Source organism: Macadamia integrifolia, chromosome 12 (assembly GCF_013358625.1).
Source record: "Macadamia integrifolia cultivar HAES 741 chromosome 12, SCU_Mint_v3, whole genome shotgun sequence".
Classification (NCBI taxonomy): Eukaryota; Viridiplantae; Streptophyta; class Magnoliopsida; order Proteales; family Proteaceae; genus Macadamia; species Macadamia integrifolia.
Window position 1 is genome coordinate 1,502,526 of NC_056568.1, and position 22,017 is coordinate 1,524,542.

At 38.9% G+C, this 22,017-nt stretch overlaps 2 protein-coding genes and 1 long non-coding RNA gene across 3 annotated transcripts; all 3 read right to left on the reverse strand.

The window, feature by feature from the left end:
• Window positions 1-2,725: 2,725 nt before the first annotated feature.
• On the reverse strand, window positions 2,726-7,628 carry LOC122057275 (pentatricopeptide repeat-containing protein At3g56550). Its single transcript, XM_042619326.1, has 4 exons — window positions 7,322-7,628; window positions 4,215-6,214; window positions 3,197-3,460; window positions 2,726-3,110 (listed from the first exon to the last, which is right to left on the reverse strand). The coding sequence occupies exon 2, from the start codon at window positions 6,100-6,102 to the stop codon at window positions 4,357-4,359; it is 1,746 nt and encodes a 581-aa protein (XP_042475260.1). The 5' UTR covers window positions 6,103-6,214; window positions 7,322-7,628; the 3' UTR covers window positions 2,726-3,110; window positions 3,197-3,460; window positions 4,215-4,356.
• An 810-nt stretch (window positions 7,629-8,438) lies between these two features.
• LOC122057735 lies at window positions 8,439-10,560 on the reverse strand. The gene is made up of 3 exons (XR_006133603.1): window positions 10,489-10,560; window positions 9,598-9,666; window positions 8,439-8,730 (listed from the first exon to the last, which is right to left on the reverse strand). It is a non-coding gene; the product is annotated as an uncharacterized LOC122057735 (long non-coding RNA).
• A 5,040-nt stretch (window positions 10,561-15,600) lies between these two features.
• LOC122057048 (caffeic acid 3-O-methyltransferase-like) lies at window positions 15,601-18,190 on the reverse strand. The gene is made up of 4 exons (XM_042619040.1): window positions 17,181-18,190; window positions 16,663-16,976; window positions 16,339-16,403; window positions 15,601-16,084 (listed from the first exon to the last, which is right to left on the reverse strand). Exons 1-4 carry the CDS (start codon window positions 17,543-17,545, stop codon window positions 15,788-15,790), a joined length of 1,041 nt encoding a protein of 346 aa, XP_042474974.1. The 5' UTR covers window positions 17,546-18,190; the 3' UTR covers window positions 15,601-15,787.
• Window positions 18,191-22,017: the final 3,827 nt, after the last annotated feature.

The following is a 22,017-nucleotide window of genomic DNA, read 5'->3' on the forward strand; positions in this document are numbered from 1 at the left end:
CCGATCGGCAGGGGGCTCAGCAAAGTCGATCCGAAGCGTGTCAAAGGTCCCTCTCGATCGACCCCAAACCTTGGACACTGGTAATGCCAAGGCCGAAGGAACAAGTCAACCAAAGAAGATGGTTACTCCCACAGGAAGAAGCTCCTAGTGGAAGTAAGGGGGCTCCTGATATAGCCAAAATAACCCCTCGGTGGGGGCCATGACACGTGTCGCCTCTGAGACACGTGTCCACCGCCAGACGAAGGTTCCAAGAGACCACTCGCACTCGAGCACGCGCAATCACCGAGGCACGCCCGCAGAATCACGCGGGATCACGTCGTCTGCATGAGGGGAATATTCCCCCCAGAAGGTTGGACGTATTCGAGTAGGGCTCTAAGAAGGCCGAAGGGGGAAAAACCCTAAGGCCAAAGAGCTATATAAGAAGGCACGGAAGAAAGGGGAAGGTAAGCTCTAACACCCTCACCATTACTCCCTTATTGAACTGTGCGGCCGACCCTGACTTGAGCGTCGGAGGACTAACCCCGGACAAAGTTCCGGGCCTCCGTCGTCTGTGTTTGTGTAGGTTGGACTAGCGGGGTTTTTGGCAGCAACACTACACAAGATGTTAGAGGACATATTTCTTAAATTGTAAATTGAGATGGGTGATGGACATCGTATGAAAACATTGAATAACTCTAAAGTCGAAGTCTCTGGTTCGAGCCTAGGATTTTCATGTGCACCTTTAGTTATAAGTATTGGCATTGGTGCTTGTATTATTTTTTATCGACAGTGATATGATGCCCATATTGAAGGGGTGAAATTGAATGATTTGGTTGATTTAATCAACTCTTAGGCCAATCCATCTAATTTGGTTTGATACTAGATTTCAGCTTAAAACTATGATTATGAATTTGTACAAAGCAAAAATTATAGAAAATGCACTTAACTGACTAACTCCAACCCAGTTAGAGCCTGTGGATGATCACCATAGGCCAAGAGAGGTTGGGTTTTAATAATTAGGAAATAGTTTTCTTTCATTGCTTGGTGAAAGAGGTCGGAAATGCCGCTCAAATGTGACCCCCTATTGTATGCTCCGATGGGCCATGGCGAACTAATGCTTATTCATCGTGGCCTCAAGAAAAGTTGGTCCTAATAATTATGTGATATAACAAACAACACAACTTTATCAAAAAAAAAAAAAAAAAAACTCAAATTTATCTCAATATAATGTGATGTGATTGGTGTGATCACCAACATGGATCTTTGCCCTCCAATAAGTTCTATTTAATTTCATACTTGATACAAGGCATAAGCGATTCATGAGATTCCTACCAGTTTGATTGATGTCTGATTTCTACGCAAAGGGCGAGAACCTTATTCCTTTTAATCATGGAACTGCCTCGTTCCATTCTTTTTCATTGAGGTTTTGCGGGTCAAATTCAGAATTTTTGCATTCGGCAAAGTGTTGTTTTGGGGGAAAATGGGTTAGAGAAGAGGTTTGATCCTTTGCCGTTGAATTAAAATAGGACATGTATTGCGCGTATGTAAGAAATTGGTAAAATTTTGGTGGATGAAGAATCGGAGAAGAAATTTGCTTGTTGTAGCAATGAGGGGTTGGAAAATGGTACATTGACATGTCTCTACATAGGGTTCACATTATCAAAATAGGGGAGAGAATGCCAATGGAGGCTTCACAGCTCATTATGTGAGAAGACATACATTAGAATTTGCACTATTTTTTTTCCCAAAAAGAAGGGAAACACTTTGGGGAGTGTAGCTACTATTCGTGCGCAAGCCAATTGGAGTACAAGAATATCAAGTGGGATGTCATTTTGCATTTCTAGGGGGTTTTGCGGTTATTTTCATCCCATGCGTTTGGATCCAAGGGCCACGCTCCCTCCGAGATATGGATGTCTTAAGTTGGTACCTCTATCAAGAATCACATCTAGAATTCCTCGAAAATCAGCCATTTGGTGGTCCTTTCATTTATATATTGCTTCAAATACATGGGAGAGTTTAATATGAAATGATAAAATCAGTAATGTTATAGTAATGCTCTTATACACTATAACCTCTATCAAGCTGAACCACTTGACTAGTAAAGTACTGCAAGAAATTACTTTTAGCTAAATACATAGAACCTCTAGAGACTGGTGGTCGTAACTTCTAGATAAGAGATCTACGGCTGCAGAAGAGAGAACAAACGAACCAAGATGCTCTTTGTCAGTAAGTTGGTAAAGTTGCAACACAATCATAGGCCACTGTACCAGATATCCTTCCGAAACCTGGACATCAGTATTTCCTGCCGAGTGAGAACTACGAACTTTATTACCTGACTGTTGATCTTACACACAATTGCCATCAACGTGAAGTTATTGAAATAGACCTAAGCTTCCAAAGAAGTGCCTAAATGTGGATATGTTGTGGCAGCAAAAAACTGAAATTACCGCCAGAAACAGAACCTGTAGCCATTGGAGCCATATCTTCTTGAGAATATTGGGGGAGGGGATGAGGAAAGATATACTTTATTTCTACACAAAATGATACAGCATGGGAGGAGAAGTCTAGAGATTTTCATATGGCCTTTCTCTCCCATCCCATCCCACCCCACAACCCCCCCCCCCCCCAAAAAAAAAAAAAAAAATACAAATTAAAGGACCCTGAAATATATCTGTACATATTGCATCAAAGAACATAAACATGCATTTGAAATCAGAAAATATAAAATAGAAGTGGTCTGCAATCATTTCCAACCCTTTCCAATGTTTTGTTATTTTGGCTTTCCCTTTTAAACTTTGTCCAGTTATTCAACCAAGTAAACCTTTTTTTGCATATATAGAGATGCTTAGATTTTTCTCCATTGGTAAGAACTTTTCTGTTCTCACCCTCCAGCCCCAAAATCAAAAAAAGGATCAAGTTGTGCTCTCTTTAGGCTGGCAAATCATACAAAATTCACTGAGCAGACATGGCATAGTGTACCATAATGAGTTGATAGTCATCTTAAACTCTTTTAAGGAGCACCCATTGGATAGAGTTTTGCGAGAAAACAGATGGTCGATCACATAGATGGCGTAAATTATACCCGGGACGTAACCCATCAACGTCTTTAGCAAGCAAATGCAGAATTCAACCTACAACACAACAATCAAGAAATAAATCACAATTATTTCCTAATGGAACTGAGAAAATGCAGGGGGGAGAGAGAGAGAGTTCATACACTGCAAAAACCATAGTGGAGGAAGCAAGATCACGACCAGGATCTCGCAGAAAATGAGTCTCTGCTGGACATCTCTAACGCTCAACGCATCAAAAGCACCACAATGCAATAAAGAGAAAGAGCTGTGTTGCCAGCGGATGACTTGCCCAATCAATTTAGTGAGTAGAAAAGGCATCTAATGATATTGCCGTAATAATGCTTCGTACTTGTCAATTTACTTTATCCAACCAAATTTTCATACCACTGAATTGCACACATCTTCACCTAAAAAAAAAATAAGAAAGAAAAAATTGCCCACATCAAAGATTGGTTTACCAAAATAGCCAAAACAATGACTGATCTATGCAGAGGTTGGTTAGTGTATGTTTTGACTATTATACCCTATTTGTCAGTGGATTAAGTACCATTCACCTTTTGTGCAATTGACAGAATGGCCAAGAGAAGGCCAACGGGGGGGTGGCGAAGAGATTGGTGAACAAAGGACTGATTCTTCTCTAGTTCTTTGGTGTGATTAGATCAGGGAGTTTCTCTTTGGTGACTTACACTGTAACTTTTAAACACGTTTGGCATATTTTAGTTTTTGCAGACCTCTCACAGCTCCCATTTCAAGTTTTGAACTTGGCCACTACGACATACTTTGTAATTGTGCTAGTGTTTAATTGGTTGATGTACTGAGGGGATTTAGTTCCAATCAAAGAGCGGAATTGAGTGCCTGTAATTTTGGTTTGATTGTTTTCTGTTCTAAAAATTCTGAAGAGAAGGACAGGCAAGCACATTAACTGATATAATTTCATGAATAAAGTCAAACTGAAGAATGAAGTTTGAAACATTAACCATAGGTAGGGTTTCCATCTTGTACACTTCAACTAGATCTAACAATCCAATCACAATGTTAATATGTCACAATTAGTCATTTGTCCCCGCCATACCCCACCCACCCCCCAAAAAAAAAAAAAAAAATTAAAAAAGAAAAAGAAGTCATTCTCATAACCAATAGAAGGGAAGACAGGGACCATACCTGCAAGGCTGCAATGACAGCCGGTAGAAGTATGTATCCTGGGACTTTGAAATCTCAATATGGGATTTTTTGGCAAACCACCTTCTTGATGAATATCCAAACTGTTAATAAATTTATGACGGAAAGCCAAACATTTGGAATTTCACCAATAGTCTTTGCAGGAACACAATCCATTCCTGAAGTGGTGAAATCGAACTCGGTCTCTGACAATAATTTCTCTATTAAAAGCTTTTGATACAAATTTTGTGAAGGAATGGCAATCTCTACAAACCCTCAGATTTTTCACAATCTGCAACCGTGTTCCATGCGGTGTTCTTGCCAGCCCAAAAGCTATCGCTAACTTCTCACTATGATAGGAGCCCAAATTTTTTGACCATTCCATGGAGGAACAAGGAGGCACTGGAATCAAAGACTCTTCTTCCACATAACCAACCTGGATTGCTTGACAGATAATGTTTTTCAGCTTTGCATAGATTTCTTCAGATTCAGCATGTGACTTATCATCCGCAACAAACCTATGGACTTCATAATCAACTTCAATCCAGCTCCAACCTGGACTTGTCTGGATTCTTTGACTTCTAATAAATTTTCTCATTCTTGCCACACCTTCTTGATCCCCGGCTTCACCATAAATTCCAGCCAAAAGTACGCAGTCCCCTGCATTCACTGATTCAAGACAAACTAGGTTGCTCATGGCAACTTCTCCTATTTCCACATTCTTATGAATCTTGCAGGCACCAAGCAAGGTTCGCCACAAGACTGGATCATCCCCAGCAGGCAAACTCCTAATAATCTCAAGTGCTTTCTCCAGTTTTCCAGCACGTCCATATAGGTCCACCATGCACCCATAATGCTTAATGCCAGGCTTCAGATTAAAATGAGAGGTCATGATGTGGAAACACTTAACACCTTCCTCAACAAGACCTTGATGACTACAGCCACATAGCAAACCCAAGAATGTGACTAGATTTGGCCGGATGTTGGCCATCAACATCTGCTTGAAAAGGATGATTGCCTCATCCCCATGACCGTGAACTCCCAAACCAACTATCATGGAGTTCCAAGTAAATATGTCCGACCTTCGCATTCTAGAGAAAACATGACGAGCTCCATCTAAGCTGCCACATTTGGCATACATATCTATAAGAGCATTTCTCACAAATAAATTGTCCCCGAATCCATTTTCATTGGCAAGCCTATGCATCTCAACTCCAAAATCCAGTGCCCCAACATGAGCACAAGAGGAAAGAAGGCTAACAAGGGTGAAAGCATCAACTCCAACATCAAAAGTTCTCATCTGATTGTATAACTTAATTGTCTCCTCATGCAAACCAGCCTGAGAGTAGCAAGAAATCATGGCATTCCAAGAAACCAAGTCTTTCTCAATCATTCTGTCAAAAACCAACTGTGCAGTTTTAATTGATACATTCCCTGCATAGGATCTCATTAAGTTTGTGCACACAACGACATCTTCTTCATATCCACTTCGAATTATCAACCCATGGGTCTCTCTACATTTCTTCACTACCTTGGCTTTTTCACAAGCCTTAAGCACAAACGAGAATGTAAAGTTATCAGGGCGACATTGGCTTTCAAACATCATTTGGTTATAGTACAAAATTGCCTCCAAAGCAGTTGGACTCTGAGAAAACCCTCTGATCATTGAATTCCAAGCTGAGACTTGTGGGTTTGTAATCTGATTGAACAAAAGTTGGGCGTACACTAAGCTTCCTGTGATTGAGATAGCACAAAAGTTAAGGAGTTTTTCAGAAATGGCTAGGTTCCCCTGGTAACCATTTACAAGGACTACAGCATGGATCTTATGAAGCCTTTTCATGCTATTACATCCTTGTAAGAGGGATAAGATTGCGTTGATCGTTGACATCATGCATCATCCAATGTTACACATGAGAACTGCTAAGTACCTCTCTCTATACAGTGCAGAAGGCAGTAGAAGGAGAGATGATCCAGACGAAATGGAAAGCCCTTAATATAGAAACCTAGAAGAACATAGACCAAATGTTCGACAAAATTAACCAGAAGCAAGAAAAATCAAGAGTAAAGTACATAGACCTCTCCTATACTACACCTTAATTACACGCACTTCCCCTATAAACAAACAAACAACAACATAATCTTATCCCAACTTAATGGGGTCGGCTACATGGATCCGATATGGAAATAAGAATATAAAGAAACTTCCCCTACCTTTACAAAAATTAGCCATCCCCATTTTTCTGATCGTGCTAAATACAAAATGCAAATGATAATTTTAAGCGCCCACTAAACCTCAATGCACTCAACCCTTATTTGAACTCTTAACTGTTAGAACAAAAAGAAGGTGGTCTTGGAAAATGGTAATCAAGTGAAGTTTCTGCAAACGAAAAACATTGTCCACCTTCATGGAGAACTCATGACTTTGAAGCACATTTTTGTCCATAAAACAGTTAACAACCTTGGAAAAAAAGACATGATTAGACGTAATAAGGTTAAGAAGGTGAGAGTGAGTCAAATGTTTCATGCACTCAATGTTGGGCTCCAAAATTCTCTTACATTCGAACCAAAAACGCGGCTCGATTGCTTGACAGCACTGATGAGGTTCTCGTTGGTGTGAATGCAGGTTTTGAGGAAATTTATGGTTAGGATTATTTGCTCTTGCAAGCTTCCAAGTAGGATGGCTTAGTCTGAGGAAAGGAACTTAACAAGGTCAGATCTTGAAAGGGCCAGAGATTTAAAGAACTCAATCTCGGGTTTAAGGTTTTTGACGGAATCGGCAAAAAGCAGTAGTGGGCACTTTGTTATCAGATTAGCATTGTGGGTTTTGATGAATCCATTTGTTTGTAAGAGTTCAATGACAGATTCCTGTCTTTTTTGGTCTCGATGCGGATCTTCTGTGCCATTGAAGTAGCAGCTTTGGAAGACAATCCACATGAATTCACAAGGCAAGAGATGATGATATTCTTTGGATGATATTGTTCCGGAAAAAAAAAATAGCATGTCTACTAGTTGAATCTGTAGCACTTGTTATAAACAGAGTTTTCCAGAAAATAGGTAACATTAATCGAAAGATAATCTAGTAAGAACCTTCAGTCTTGATTGAAACTTACCAGAATCCAGAAGCAGAGAGGATTCCCAGTGGCTTCTAGCTTCGATTTCTCCTCCTGAGCACTCAGAAATTCAGAAACAGATCGAAGCATAGTTTCTTTTTTACACCGGAAAGAATCGGAAGTCCGACAGGATTGTAAGTAGTAACGAGTTTTTCGAATTAGGGGAAATCTGACTAATTTTTTTACATCGTAGGTAAGGTGCTTATAGTTAAGTCAATTTTTTTCATTCACTCATCAAATTAAGAGGCTTGTGTCGAAGCACGGCACCAATATTTTGTTTCTACCGAGATTTGAGAGTTTCAAGCACCACCGATATTTTGTTCCATGAAGTATAAGCTCATTTGGGCCTACAATATCTTGAAAATTCAATTTTTTTTTTTGGTAGAAACCTTGAAAATTTATTAACCCTTTTTGTTTAGAGGGGAGTTGGGGGTGGGATTGATGTCAGGATCCATGTGAAGTGAGAGATAAGGAAAGTAAAGATGAGGTAAAGTTGATATTTCTACCCTAGGAGCGTCTATCCTCAACAGCACCATGGAATCTACTTGGCCTAGGCAGCTTTGCAAAGGTCTATTATGCTCGTTCTCTCGTGAATGGTTACAATTTAGTCATTAAGGTAATGGACAAAATCAAAATCCTCAACCCAGATGATCCTAGTTGTTGAATCCCCCCTAAATAAGCAAGGAAAATTTTATTGCAAACAGCCATGTTTTCAAGCAATGCAACACCTGTACCACTAACCCCCTTCACTATGGACAAAAGAGACTTCAAAATGCTAAAGCTAGAAAGGCCATTTTTTTTCCTGTATTTGTAAGAAAAATGGTGAAAACCATTATGAAATTATTGGTTTCTTTAATTTAAGGACATAATTGGGGTTTTTTGTTTTTGAGTTTCTCTTCCTCTTCTTCCTCTTCTTCCTCTTCTTCGTTTTCTTGTTTTAGAAGTTGAGATTTCATGTGGTAGAAGAAGCGATTGCAGGGTTTTGGACTGTCACACCCTGCCTCCACTCACCTGAAGGCTAGTGACATGGACACGCGCACGTGTCCACAATCCATCCAGGATCCACGATGCAGTACTTTAAGTGCATAAAATTATGAAATGATTCTAGATCACAAGATAATAATAAAAGTCAAATATACATAACTGGTGGAGTCTAACAGTATTTATCATATTTAACAAAATATTTTCGCAGTGAAATATCAATTACAATTATGCCCCTAGGGCTACCTCTACTAAGTACAAAAGAATAAAAAAGAGAAAATGATACTCCCATCTTTAGCGTATTCCAAATGCACAGTCATCACACACGCATCCGTCCTCGTGTGTAACCAACTTCTCATCCCAGAGGTCACCTCTGTAGAGAGATGGATCCTTAATCACAGTTTCTGAAGGGTTACCTGAATCAACATCTAAAAAGGGGTAACAATAGGGGTGAGCTTCCACGAAGCCTAGTGAGGGGTAACACACATAAGCAATCATAACAATATAAGAAAATGCAATAATATGAATATCCATGCCCAACCACATCAATATGAATGAAATTATATGAATGCAATGACATGATCCATTTATTATCAAATAATTCCAAGCAACAATTTCTAAGTCCATAATGGGTATTAGTGCTACTACAACATAGGCAGTATCCCCAGTCACGAATATCTGTTATTAATCCCCAAGGATACAAGCTAGTTGCGAGTCAGAAGCATACCGGTCCTTACATGATTTTTTCTGTACCTGGTAAGCCCCTATTAATAATCCCTCATAATACCACTACAACGAATTCAACATCGCATGTAGGGCATACCCACCACCGAATCCAACATCGCGTGTGGGTTAGTCACAACGCCAGTACCCCCTCACCTCGGTCATCGGAAATTGTCCCCAATCTCGATCCGTTGGATGGTAGGATTAACCAATACATAAACCTCTATTGGCAAGGGTTGTAGCACTAGGGTAGTTATCCTAGCCCAATGCATTCTACCATGCCACACCACATTACAATCACACTCACACACCCCGTGGTCATATAGTGCTAGAATCAATCTTCGGCTACCCTGTACCACACACTCACAAACCATGGGCATGTAGTGCCGGAACCAACCTTCGGCTACCCTGCATCCCAGTCACACACACACAATCCATTCACAACTCATATCATTATGAAACATACACATCCAACACAAGTAACAAGTTTATAATATGCAATTAACATGTTCATCCACATATGCATCGTAACATAACATTTCATCAAAATAAAATCACACAAATCCCCTCACCTCGAGTCCTAGGTGATGATGGACAACCGATGGCCTCGCGCCGTGTCTCGTCACCTCTTGGTTATACTCCTAGGATACATAAGAGTTTTAAGAAATAAATCACTCATAGAGGAATGAGTTCCTAGGCATATGTTCTAGCTTCATTTCCTATTTTTCTTTTCTTTGAAATCATTCTCAAATTGAGGGTTTTATGACTATGGGGCAAATTCACATGTGGGGTATGTTCAACCACCTTAATTAGCTTAGATTAGGTGTAATTAATGATTTAATTAAGATAGATTTACACAATGCATCCCAATTCCCAAAGTTCTAGTTGCGACTAAGCTAAATTAGGGAATTTCGATTGAAGGTGTAGGTAGTGACCACCAATGACTTATGTGGTCACCCCAATCTACTATACATGTATTTAATTTCATTTTCCCTAACCCAATTTCGGGTTTGAATGGTGGGGTATAGATTGTTTGGGTAAAACCCACATTTTCTAGGGTTTTTGTTACCCAAATTGAGGATTTCACTAGGGAGGGTTCACTGACTCAAATTGATCCATTAATCTTGCTAGGATAAGTCTCTTACACTAAACCCCTCTCCCAATTTGTAGTTTTAACAAGCGGGAAAGTGAGTTTTAGTAATTTTTTCCATTTCTAGGTTTTGTGTTGCCCAAATTGGGTCTTTTGATGAAGGTTTCTTAAAGGAGGGTTTATAAACTTGAAATGAACCCATGATTTTGCTAAGGTAAGTTTCCTACACTAAATGCCCTTTTCTATTTGTAAGTTTAGAGAGTGGAGAGGTGGGATTCAGTTGGGGCGATCTCTCTTTGCTCAAAAGAGGGGAAATGGGAGAGAGAGAGAGCCTAGCACGTGGAGTTAGAGACTTAGAGTGAGTGGAGTTTACCTTAGTTGGTAGGAAACCCTTGCTCCTCCCTTCCTCTTCCTTCCTTGCTCTCCTTCTCCTTCTCCTTCTTTCTCTTTCTCCTTCTCTTTGCTTTTACTTTGGTAGGTGGAGAATGAATGGTAATAGTTTATTTATAGTCACTTAATTACTAAGGCCTGTTTGGGAGAAAAATGGGTTTTCACCCATTACTGGGTTAACTCATTATTTGGCACTAACGGGCCCATCTTAGGGTGACCCAATACATAAATCCATTACCCAATAAGTGGTACCAACCAATGAAGGTGGTTTGAGGTGCACGGGTGCGAGGGTACGGTTTCCACGATCAAATAACCCGGTTTTGGCTAGCATTTTCACTTTTAAGGTTCGGGGATCTTCTCGTGAAGTGTGAGGGCTTAACTAACATTTTCTTCTTCGCCTGAAACCCCGTCCAATTTTTTAGGCATGAGTAGCAGGTGCAAGTGGGGTCATCCTTCCCTTCCCGGAAAAATACGGCTGCTACTCAATATTCATCAGTACTAATATCCTCCGGTGCCTCATCTGTACAATTAAAAATAGGGATTTTAGGGCACGGATATAACATGGACTATCTTCAAAAAACATAAGAAAGAGGGATAGTTGTAATTTGTAAATAGAAAAGAAAATGAGAGTGAAAGAGTAGAGATCATGAGTGAAAAGACCCAATTCGTTAAAGGCCATTTTATGAAGTTCTGAAACTGATCGAATTGGGAGTGATCGAGAAGAGTTAGTTTCGCAAGTTCAGGATTAGAATGGAGGTTTACGGTGGTGGTGGGACGATGGAGGTTTGCAGCTGCACCCAATTCGTCGAAGGCCATTTTCTGAAGTTCTAAAATTGATCGAGAAGAGTTAGATTTGTAGGTTTAGGATCAGGATGGAAGTTTGCGGCTGCACCCAATTCGGTCAAGGCCATTTTCTGAAGTTTCGAAACTGATCGAATTGGGAGTGATAGAGAAGAGTTAGGTTTGCGGCTGCAATATCAACGTTGTCCGATGGTTAGGCAGCTCTCCACAAAATCCAGCAATTTTTTTCCAAAGTCCCCATGAAAGTCCCACCAGACTTTGGTGAGTGTTGGGGTGGGAGAATTCGCTGTCCACGTGGGCCGACAGGGATTATTGCTATGTCTCCTTAAAATCCCACCCCTATTAAACAAACAACTAAAATCTTGTAGGGGTGGAATAGTTTGTATAACTATCCCACCCCTTAAATTCCACCCCATTTAAACCCCCTAAACAAAAGGACCATTAAAGTGGGATTTAAGGGTTGGGAGAGTTGTACTTATTTTTCCAAAAGCATGGTAAAGTCATGTGTTTGGATATATTAGAGTGGAAAATACTCTAGACAACGTTCGGAGATGAGATTTCCTGTTTGCTAATGTGACTTTCACCCCATCCCCTTCCAAAGTCCTACCAAATTTGTGGGACTTTGTGGGGTGGAAAGTCATTGCAATTAATGACTCTCTTTCTTCATTCTTCTGTTATCTCTCTCTCACAACTATGTGCTAATCAAACAAGGTTGGGGTGGGAAAGCCCAACTTTCCTCCAACTTTACTTTCTTAGCCTTTAACCCCACCAACATGTGGGACCCAGTAGTCAGACATTTCCACCCCAAACTCCCCTCTAAACAAACGGGGCCTGAAATAGAGTGAGCGTGATAAGAGATCTAACATGTGGTTGATCATTGAAATATGTAACTATTGAGTAATAAATGGGTTAAGAATAAAGACTGGGAGAGAACAGAGGAGAGTCAGAGTACCTTTGCTGTGGGGAATCGCTCAACTGAGTACAGAAGGTTCTACAATTTAAGGGGAGGCAGAATACCTTTGTTGCGGGAAAACACCCAACTGAGTACAAAAGGTTTCTATTGATCATTGTATAAAATCAGGGTCAAAATTAGGGCCAGACTAAACCCGAGGCCTCAACCCTAACCCAATCAAACCCTAACTCAGAGCCATAAATCTTAGCCCATGTTCTATTCGGGCTCTAGGTGGGCCAAGGTAGGTTCACATCAACAACTTCAAATTTGCAACCCTAGCATCTGGTGTCTATGGGAACACAAATCTTATACCCATAGTTATTATGTGGTGAATTTAATGAGATTATGTGGAACTGAAAAACAAGGTGGAAGAGTGAAGGCCAACTATCAAATTTGTTGACGTATGTACCCCTATGGATATGGGATCACATGGACCCTATTATACCTTATCCAACTAGAGATGGGATAAGGGAGGCAGAAGCTAGATGGAGCCCTATGATATAAGGAAACATTTAAAAACAATTGGGCATCATAAATGAATGGAAGAAGATCCAAGCCCCAGATGTTGATAATGAAGGAACTCCATCATATTCAATCCATTGGTTGACACCCTCATCTTGTATATATGGAGTAAGCATCTCAACAAGAACTAAAGACCCTTCTTGATCAACAAGAAACTCATTGGAAACAGAAATCACATATATAATGGTTGTATTGTGGGAAAGAAACACTGGCTTTTTTCATGCCACTACTCTAGAAAGGAGAAGTGAAAACAAGAATCTAAAGGTAAATTTTGATAGTGGAATATGGCCTGAGAAAGAGGAAGAGATTGACACGGAGATCTTCAATCACTACCTTTACCTGTACACATCTGAGGGATCAAATTACCTTGAGCAGGCACTTCAATATATCACTCAAAAGTTTACAGCAGAAATGAACAGAGAGCTTTGTTTTTCCATTTCAGATGATGAATTAAGAGATGCAGTTTTTAGTATGAAGCCCCCCTAAATGTTCCTGGACCTGGTGGTATGTCTTGAATTTTCTTCCAATCTTATTGGGATATTGTGGGCCATGATGTTTGCCAAGCCATGAAATCATTCTTTGAGTAGGGGTTCCTACTGAAAGACATGAATGGTACTCAAATACTACTCATTCCTTAAGAAATGTAAAAGTATTATAGGGTAAAAAACGAATGCTCCTTAGTCGCACAACCCCTATGTCAGACATAGAGTGTGGCGAAATGATGCTCCCGCCCTGTGAAACCCAAAAAACCCATCCCAGATTGATCCCCATGTGTGTTTCCTCATTGGTCCTCACGCTGATGCTGGGGCCACACGATCGTTCATTTTCCCAAGTCTTTTATTATCATTTAATTATTGTTCATCATATTATTACTACAGGCCCAAATCGGCAAATCCGATCCACTTCTCTAATGCGGGATGGTGGTTGATGCTCCAACATCTATCTATGTGTTCTGTTCCAAATGATGCTAAAAAGTATCAACCGGAAGAATTGTTCCCTGCAATTTCATTAATCATGTTTGGTGTCATTACATGAGTTAGCTTTAAAGTCTTAACATCTCATCTCATTCAACCTCGAAAAAAAAAAAAAAAAAAAAGAAGGTTCATTGCCGTGGTGAAAATATATGTAACTTGGGCCAATAATTTTCTGCTCTTGAAATCCATTGCGATCTTGCGCCCAGGGGTATCGATACGTATCCTAAATTTAGTCAACCAATATAGCGATCAATGCCGATACTTTAATCCTTGATTTTTAGCATATCTTAGCGTATCTTTGATACAATACAATATGATACCCTCCAATACATATCTTAAATTTAGCCGACCGATACAGTGACCAATACCGATACTTTAATCCTTGTTAGCTTTGTATTGATCCCTGAATGCTTCATATGTTTTTGCAGATACTGCCAAGGTTGCTAGACATTTGTTGCCTTAAAATACATACTACTCGAAGAATGGTGTTGCATTTAAGGGAGTAATTAGAATTCATTCAGTTTAATTGAAGATTCTGGATACTAGTGCTGTCATAAGGAGTTGCATCCTGAGTTCATTAAAGTTATCCAGGTGATCTCCTCTATCGTAGCAATTCTGTTGTTGTGCCTTCAGTCAGGAAAACAGAGCCTGAGTTTTAAAGGATCAAATATAAATATAAAGATATGTTTCACTACTTTTGATACAATACTCTATCATCAGGTCTCTGGGATGAAGCTTTTGGAGTTCAATCTGTTATATATGGGAATTGTTCATACAAAAGCTTTGCTTTATTAAATTAGAATTAGACCTGTATACAAGCTGAAATAATTCTATCCATATTCCCCTTGTCATAAAGAATATAAAAAAGCAACCCAATGCACGAGGCTCCTGCTATTGCACGGTCTGGGAGGGACAAATGTATGCAGCCTTACCCCCTGCTTCACAGAAGAAGCTGTATTGAACCTGTGACCAACATATTGCAATGGTGCAACTTAACCATTGTGCCAGAAGCTCGACCTCAAATGTTTTGATTGATCTAACTGCCTGCTTTGTACAACATTGGGAAAGTGAAGGCATTCAATGTGATGTTTATGGTGTTTGGGTTTCTTGCAGGGGAAACCACTGCAGCCTCTGATTTCAGGGGCTGCTATGATAATTGCTATAGCCACTGTGTTCAGGAAAAACACCAGCATCCTGATTTATGTGGTAGGAAATGTTTGGAAGATTCAAAACCCCTCCCCTTTGGCTTTGGCTAACCATTTCTCATCTACTGATAAAACCACAACCCCTCCTTGGAGACAAATTTATGCAACAAGAAAAATTATAGCATGTAATCTCTGGGACAAATATGTGTCTTGTTTGTCGGCACAGAAAAAGTGGAAAGCTGTGTGAACTCTTGGTCTAAAATGAACACCAACAATTGCTATACTCTCTTATCTTAGTGTGTTAAGTTAGTTTTGGAGAACAATTGAAGATATGAGGAGTCTTTATTGAAGGAACCCATTGACAAGTGATGCATGTGGGAATTTAATGGTAAGGTGTTGAGTGATGTCTTTTATGCAAGCTGTTGGGTGTAGAGTTATATAATCTAATGATTGCAGATGGGTTTGAGGTTTATCTCTTTAATTTGATTGAAGGGCCACAAATAGAATCAGAACTTACAAATTTGTTTAAGGAGAAGAAAAAAAAAAAAAAAAAAAAAAAAAGGACCTGTAGTATAAATTACTTTCACAGCTAATTTACAAGTTGTGCGAGCGTTTTTTGCCAGAGTTCATCTCACTCTGTCGCATAAATTATCTTCTGTTAGATATGATTTTAAAACTCAGCAAGCCAAAACTAAACTTTATAGTAATACTTCCACCTTTGACAGACTATACTTATTTTAGATTGCTTATGCATTAATATGCTTACATTGAATGTATTTCTCTCTATTGTTTATGAATATTAGTTTTCAAACAAAATATTGACAGCTAGAAGGCAATAGTATAAAATTCATAGTGACAGTCACAAGCATTAAGTGGCAACTCTTACATCTATTTATAAAATTCTATGACCGAGAATGTGTAAGCACAACACGCTACGTTAATACCAGAAAATCCAGCTTCTCTTGCCAAAGTAGTAAATTCTTCTTCTGTCCTCTCTTTTCCTTTAGGGTTCATATTTGTCATGTACATTTCCATTTGCAAGATTCCTTTAGCAGCAACACTTGTCTCTTGGGAGGTTGAAGCAATCAACTCCACAATAATCACCTTTCCATAACCTGGTAATGCTTCATAGCAATTTTTTAGTAACTTCAAGCACTGTTCATCGCTCCAACCGTGAATTATAGACTGCAATTCAAATTTGGGGATATATCCGAAAAATTAGTGAAGATAGAACTAAGAAGTAATTTCTGTACACCAAGGAATTAAAGGGTCTAAGCTTGATTTTCCATACATGAACTTTTAGGACCACAATATAAAGTACAACACCACATTTTCCATTGATTTTTCATACATGAAGCGTAAAGATGGGCAGGATTATCTCTCTGGATAAGCTTGCAATAAATTTAGAATTCTCTTTGAGCAGCATAGGTCTTAATTACCTTCATGAAAATGGCATCCCCTTTTGGAATATTTGTAAACATATCTCCTCCAACATGTTCCACGCCTACAACAGAATGATTCTATTCCTTTAAAGATACTTATTAAGAAGAAAGAAAATTAATAAATAAAAGGTTTAATCAAATTTAAAAGGAAATAAGTACAAAACCTAAATTCCAAAATTTTTCTGTTAAGCAGTTTTTACCAGGAAACAAAAACAAAATGGAGCCTAATTGATCTTGATATAAAAAATTAAGGTGGAATGCTACCAACATGGCCGAGAAAGTGGAGATGAAGTTTGAGAGCTATCATGTAGTTTGTCATACCTGAACAAGGGGGTGCTCTTTCTATGACATGAGGCAAATCAAAGTTGATGCCCTTGATGGATGGATATTTGGAGATGATCATGTTGAGGATTTGTCCAGTCCCTCCTCCTACATCAACCAGCACTTGCAGACCTTCGAACCCTTTGTATGTGTCTAGAACTTTCTTCATGAAGAGGATATTGTACTCAAACATCGAGTTTCTGAAAACCTCACTTAGTTCAGGGTTCTTCCCAAGGTAGTCCACAACATTCTCTCCATGGGCCTTATAAAATGGAAGCTCACCACCTTCCAGAACTGCATCTTTTAAGTGGTACCTATAAAAAGTGAATCAATATGACAACATATGGTTGTGATTGATGATTGAAAAGTAATCATATAACAAGAAAACTTAAAAGATTAAAATCATGTAAATGGAAATTTGCAAGTTTTGAATTGAAATTTTTATTTCAGGCAATCACTTACATGATAAGAAATAAACAGAACCATAACATATATATATGGATAATGTAATACCATACCAGCTAGTGACTAAGGCGTGGTCCTGGATAAGATGCAACAAGGGGGCCAAAGAAGCTCCATCCTGGTTCTTGACAAAGAGTTTGGAGGCAGGTGTGAGGCCATAGACCCTGTGGTCATGGTTGAGTTGGGTGCAAGTGAGAAGAGAGTGAGAAGCCAGAAGACGCAGCATAAGGTCGAGCAGACGAGATGCGTGTGGGTTCTTAGTGGGGAGCCGAGACACAATGTCTAGAGGGGAGAGTGATGCGCCGGGACCTGATTGGGCTATTATGTCGAACACCTGGAGCTCACTGGCTGCTTTCAGTACCATGGGCAGGACAGAAGCACTCACCATTTGCATAGCCAACAACTGACTCTCTTCTTCCATTTTGGAAGCCCTGCAACTAATCCTTTCTGCTATGATGAACAATGAAGTTCTAAATCAAAAGGCCAAGAAAGCAAAGAATGAAGGAGAAGAGTTGAATTGATGAAATATAATTGGCTCAACCCCTCCTGAGTAATTCCTTAAATCAATATAGATTAGAGTTTGATGCATTTAAATTGATTGCCCAACTGAACCCAATTTGGGATCGAGATGATCTCACAAAGGATGTGCTGAATGGTATTCCATTAAGGCCGTGGAAGATTGAAAGTTGATTGTTGAGTCACCAGGTCAGCCCCATCAATCCTAAACATATGAAAATGACAGAAAGTGACGACATCGATGACGAATTAAACGCAAATGACAATGTTGTTGTTGTTGCGTCGTATCACACATTCATTTCCTGTGAAAGCTAAAAAAATACTTATTTGGACAGAGTTTCCTGAACCCACGATAGCTCCATAGACGCCTTAAAATAGGAGAGCGGATTAAGTCCCTACAGATGGAATCCACCCAAATAAAAACCCTGTGAAGGATTTCTCTGTGTGGATCAAACCGTATCAGAATGGTTCGAGAACCTGATCGACATGTACTCCTAAAATATGGAAGAGATATATGAGAAGAGTGACGGATCACATCAGGACTACCAAGTCGTGTAAGAAAATTTTGTCTTAAATATATGGTCTAGTCTATGAACGTTATCTGACACTTCAATGATATACACTTTTTAATTGAATTCCCACATGGGATTCTACCTAAAAGAAAATTCTCACATGTGATTTGCCTTAACTGTTTTTCGGTAGAAGGATTTTTTATACTCTTATGGAGCTGTCGTATCGTTGACCCCGTGTATTGTATTAGTAAAAGAATACTAAAAGGTAAGAAAAGAAACAAAGTTACACAACTACCCTTGCGTTTCATGAATCATGAGAAGGCTTTTTTCTTAGCTTCGGTCTTCCAATTAATTGATTCGTAGGATGTACAAATTGCAGGATTATTTCCCAACATTGCAAGAAATAGTATATATTGATGCTGCCCCTCCATTGGTGCCATGAGAAGAAAATGCTGCATCAATTCTACATGCAAGGACCATGGGATCTTGATGTGTACATGCAAGAGAGTGTTGATGTATACATTGACGCTGCCTTTTCCTAATAGTTCAAGCAAAGCTGATTCCCATAAGCACTTCTCACTGTTCTTCCATCATAAGCAAGGTAGAGATCTCACATATAAAACATAAGCTTTCTTGTCGAAGTACCAGGAAGATCCGCATTCTCACCAAAAGAATTATCTTAACATGCTAACGGGTTCAGGCTATCAAGGAAAGAAATTTCAACTCCAGCACATATAACTTTAGATTCATTATGTACAAAGGTTTCATAAGCCTTATGATAATTCCACGTAAAATAAGAAAGCCTTTTGGGAAATCTGAAAGATATTGGAACTGAAGGATGCTGCAAACCAAGCATAGGATTTGCCAAGAAAGTTTCAAAAGATTAGCATTGCTTCTAGCCTTTACCATGTCCAACCGTGAATTGCCCTTACTGGAATACTGATAGATTAGGTTCTGAATGTCACGAAAAACTTCTCTAAAGCACCAACTAAAACTTGATTCAAGAAACCAGAATTCAGCTGCATTAAGTGGCATTTGTGCTCAATATTGAGAAACTTTGCATAATGGTTTTCTTCACCAAGCTTGAGAAAGTACTCCAAGGCAGTATCCATTGATATCCACTCAGAGCTTCCTGAGCGTTTCACTCTCGAAATGCAGATTCATCCAAGGAAGAAAAAAATTCTGCTGCTCTGATTTGGACACCACTTGAAGGGAAATCAACAGAAGGAGGCTATAAAGCAAATAAAAACCTGCCAAAATGGGGAAAATTTTGCAATTAGTTACCAAAATTATGGAAATTATGTTGTAAAAGGGGCAATAGAACAGGCATTAAGTGTTTTTTCTTTTTGCTAACGACGGATATCCAGGCCTTCGGCTTGACTAGTCCCGCAGACCCATACTGACCCCACAACCGTATGGACAATCATTCAACTTTCGTTGAAAGCAGTGAAGAGCACTAAACACTCAGTGTGAGTGACCCCAAGGAGATAAGAGGAGTCAAACTGAGAACCACCCACTTCTTGAGGCGAAGATCCCTTGTCATGAGGAATGCATAACTTATTCATGAAAAGGGAAATGAAGTCAAATAGAGATTCAGTAGTAGAGTTATGGATCTAAAGGCAAGAGAACTCTAGAGTGAACCAAAAATGGATGTAAAAAATCAATCCTCCATCTTAAGTTTGTCCTCTCTGCAACTTTCTAGATGCGGTTCATTTGACCTACTTTGTTCACTTCTTTCACACTGCTAAAAATCCACCCACCTTCCTTCCTTGGCAGACAGACAGATGCCCAGCTGGAAATGTGAAAAAACCTGATGTTATGTGATCCCTCTGAAGGAAAGCACTCATAATTAGAGACTATCTTCTTGGAGAAAGATCCAGGGACCCAAAAACACCCATCCAAAAAAAAAATAGGAAGCTTGCATAACACACATACATACGCGCACACGCGCATGCACACATGCAAACACACACAAACAAATAAATAAGTGAAATACCAAAAAATAATGAGACATGGGCTGCTAATAGCACTCTTTGGTTCTAACGAAACCAACCTGGTAAATCATTGATCCGATGGTGGCTTTCCTCCATAAATTTAATATATTTTTGCTGCCTAACCGAAGTGTTCTTTGTACATTTAAATTTTGAAGGAACTTTAAATTTCATTCTTGGATAGACTAGTTTTGAACATCCCTGTGTTGGACAAATCAAGAATAAAGTTTATTAGAACTACATAAACAAGATAGCAGACAATGATAAAAAAACATTCAAACCAACTTACAACACAATTGGATAGGTCACTTCTTGTTGTAAATGTACTTGCTGCGCCCTAATACATGGACGAAAACATCATAACATTTTCAATGTGACATATAGTACCGTCAACAGATAAAAGTAACATGCTTATACAATATCAATACTGTTGAAATTAAAGAAGAATAGTTAAAAGCCAATGGGATTAAAACGGAACAACAACAAAAACAGCATCATCATCTCACAACAACAATAAAGTATTGTCCCAATTAAATGGGGTCGGCTAAAGATCCATACAAAGAAAAAAATAATAATAATAGAAGAAAAAAAAAAAAAAGAACACATCAACACAACACAACACAAAATGTTAATGAACAAGACCTTGCTAGAATAATAAAAAGGGCAATTACCCAGTATCAATCCTGCCTATGTGGGGTCCTGGGATGGATAAGTTTGGAGACGATCCTAACCTTTGGCGCTTTTACATGAAGTGATCACCCTCAATACTCAAACCCAGGAATTTTCTAACAAACTACACAAATGTTCCATCATATAATAGTAAATGGATGCACAATAAATCTATGAATCACTAAACAGATTGTAGCTGTTTAGAAAGACTTGTCACTAAACGATAAGAAAATAAACTAAATGACGTCATCTAGGGCATAAAGGGGCAATGCAAATAACCAAAATAATATCATCTATTGCATAAAAAGGCAGCATTAATAAGAAATAGATAAACATACCTAGAGCCAAGATATGGCATAGCCCTAGCCAAATATGTACCTCCGGACTCTTCCCAAATGAACACAGAAATACTTGTTTGGCTGAGTATGGCCAAACCAATGCATTTAAAATGTGTTTCTTTTTTGCCCTTCTAATGAATAATTCGTTGGTTTTGTTCGTCACTACACATAAGTGACAACAATGCATCAACCACAAAGACCAACAAAGTATGATCTCTATGGTTTCTTTCATTCCATTTTATAAGAAGCCTTTTTCTTTGATTCTCCATGCGTAGCCGATGTGGGACTAAAATTCATCTTCGATCCAAGTTCCAACTTATATAACGCCCTTTTGTCCTCCATAAAAGACATGTGAATATTTAATTTCTTATCTATGTATATTTGAGTGATTTTGCTGTTTCCATAGGTGTAGCTCTAATAAATTGGAGATAGGCCACTAGTCTCTCCTCTCAAAACAGGAAGCTAATACGTTGTGAAGTCATTTTTTTGATACAATATTGCCAAATCCAACTCAATATTGAGGGTTACCCATTGTTCTAACCCTCACCTACCATTGAAATAGATCACTACAGCATGATGGAAAGTCTATTACCCAAAAAAAAAAAAGAGAGCATGGTATGTCCAAAAAATAGAATAGAATGCTTTCTTCCTCATTTTATGGGTCTATGTTGCCCTTTTCTTTAGTTTCACAATTGAAAAATCTAAACATTTAAAATGTGCACCGTTCGTTCATCTTGAGTTTTTGTTTTTTGTTTTCTGCCATCTTAAATCTACCATCCTAAACCAAATTATTTTTGCCATTTTTGTTTTAGCTAACTATGGTCCTAACACCTTTCCTTTTTCCTTCTTCTTCACACCCCCACTTCT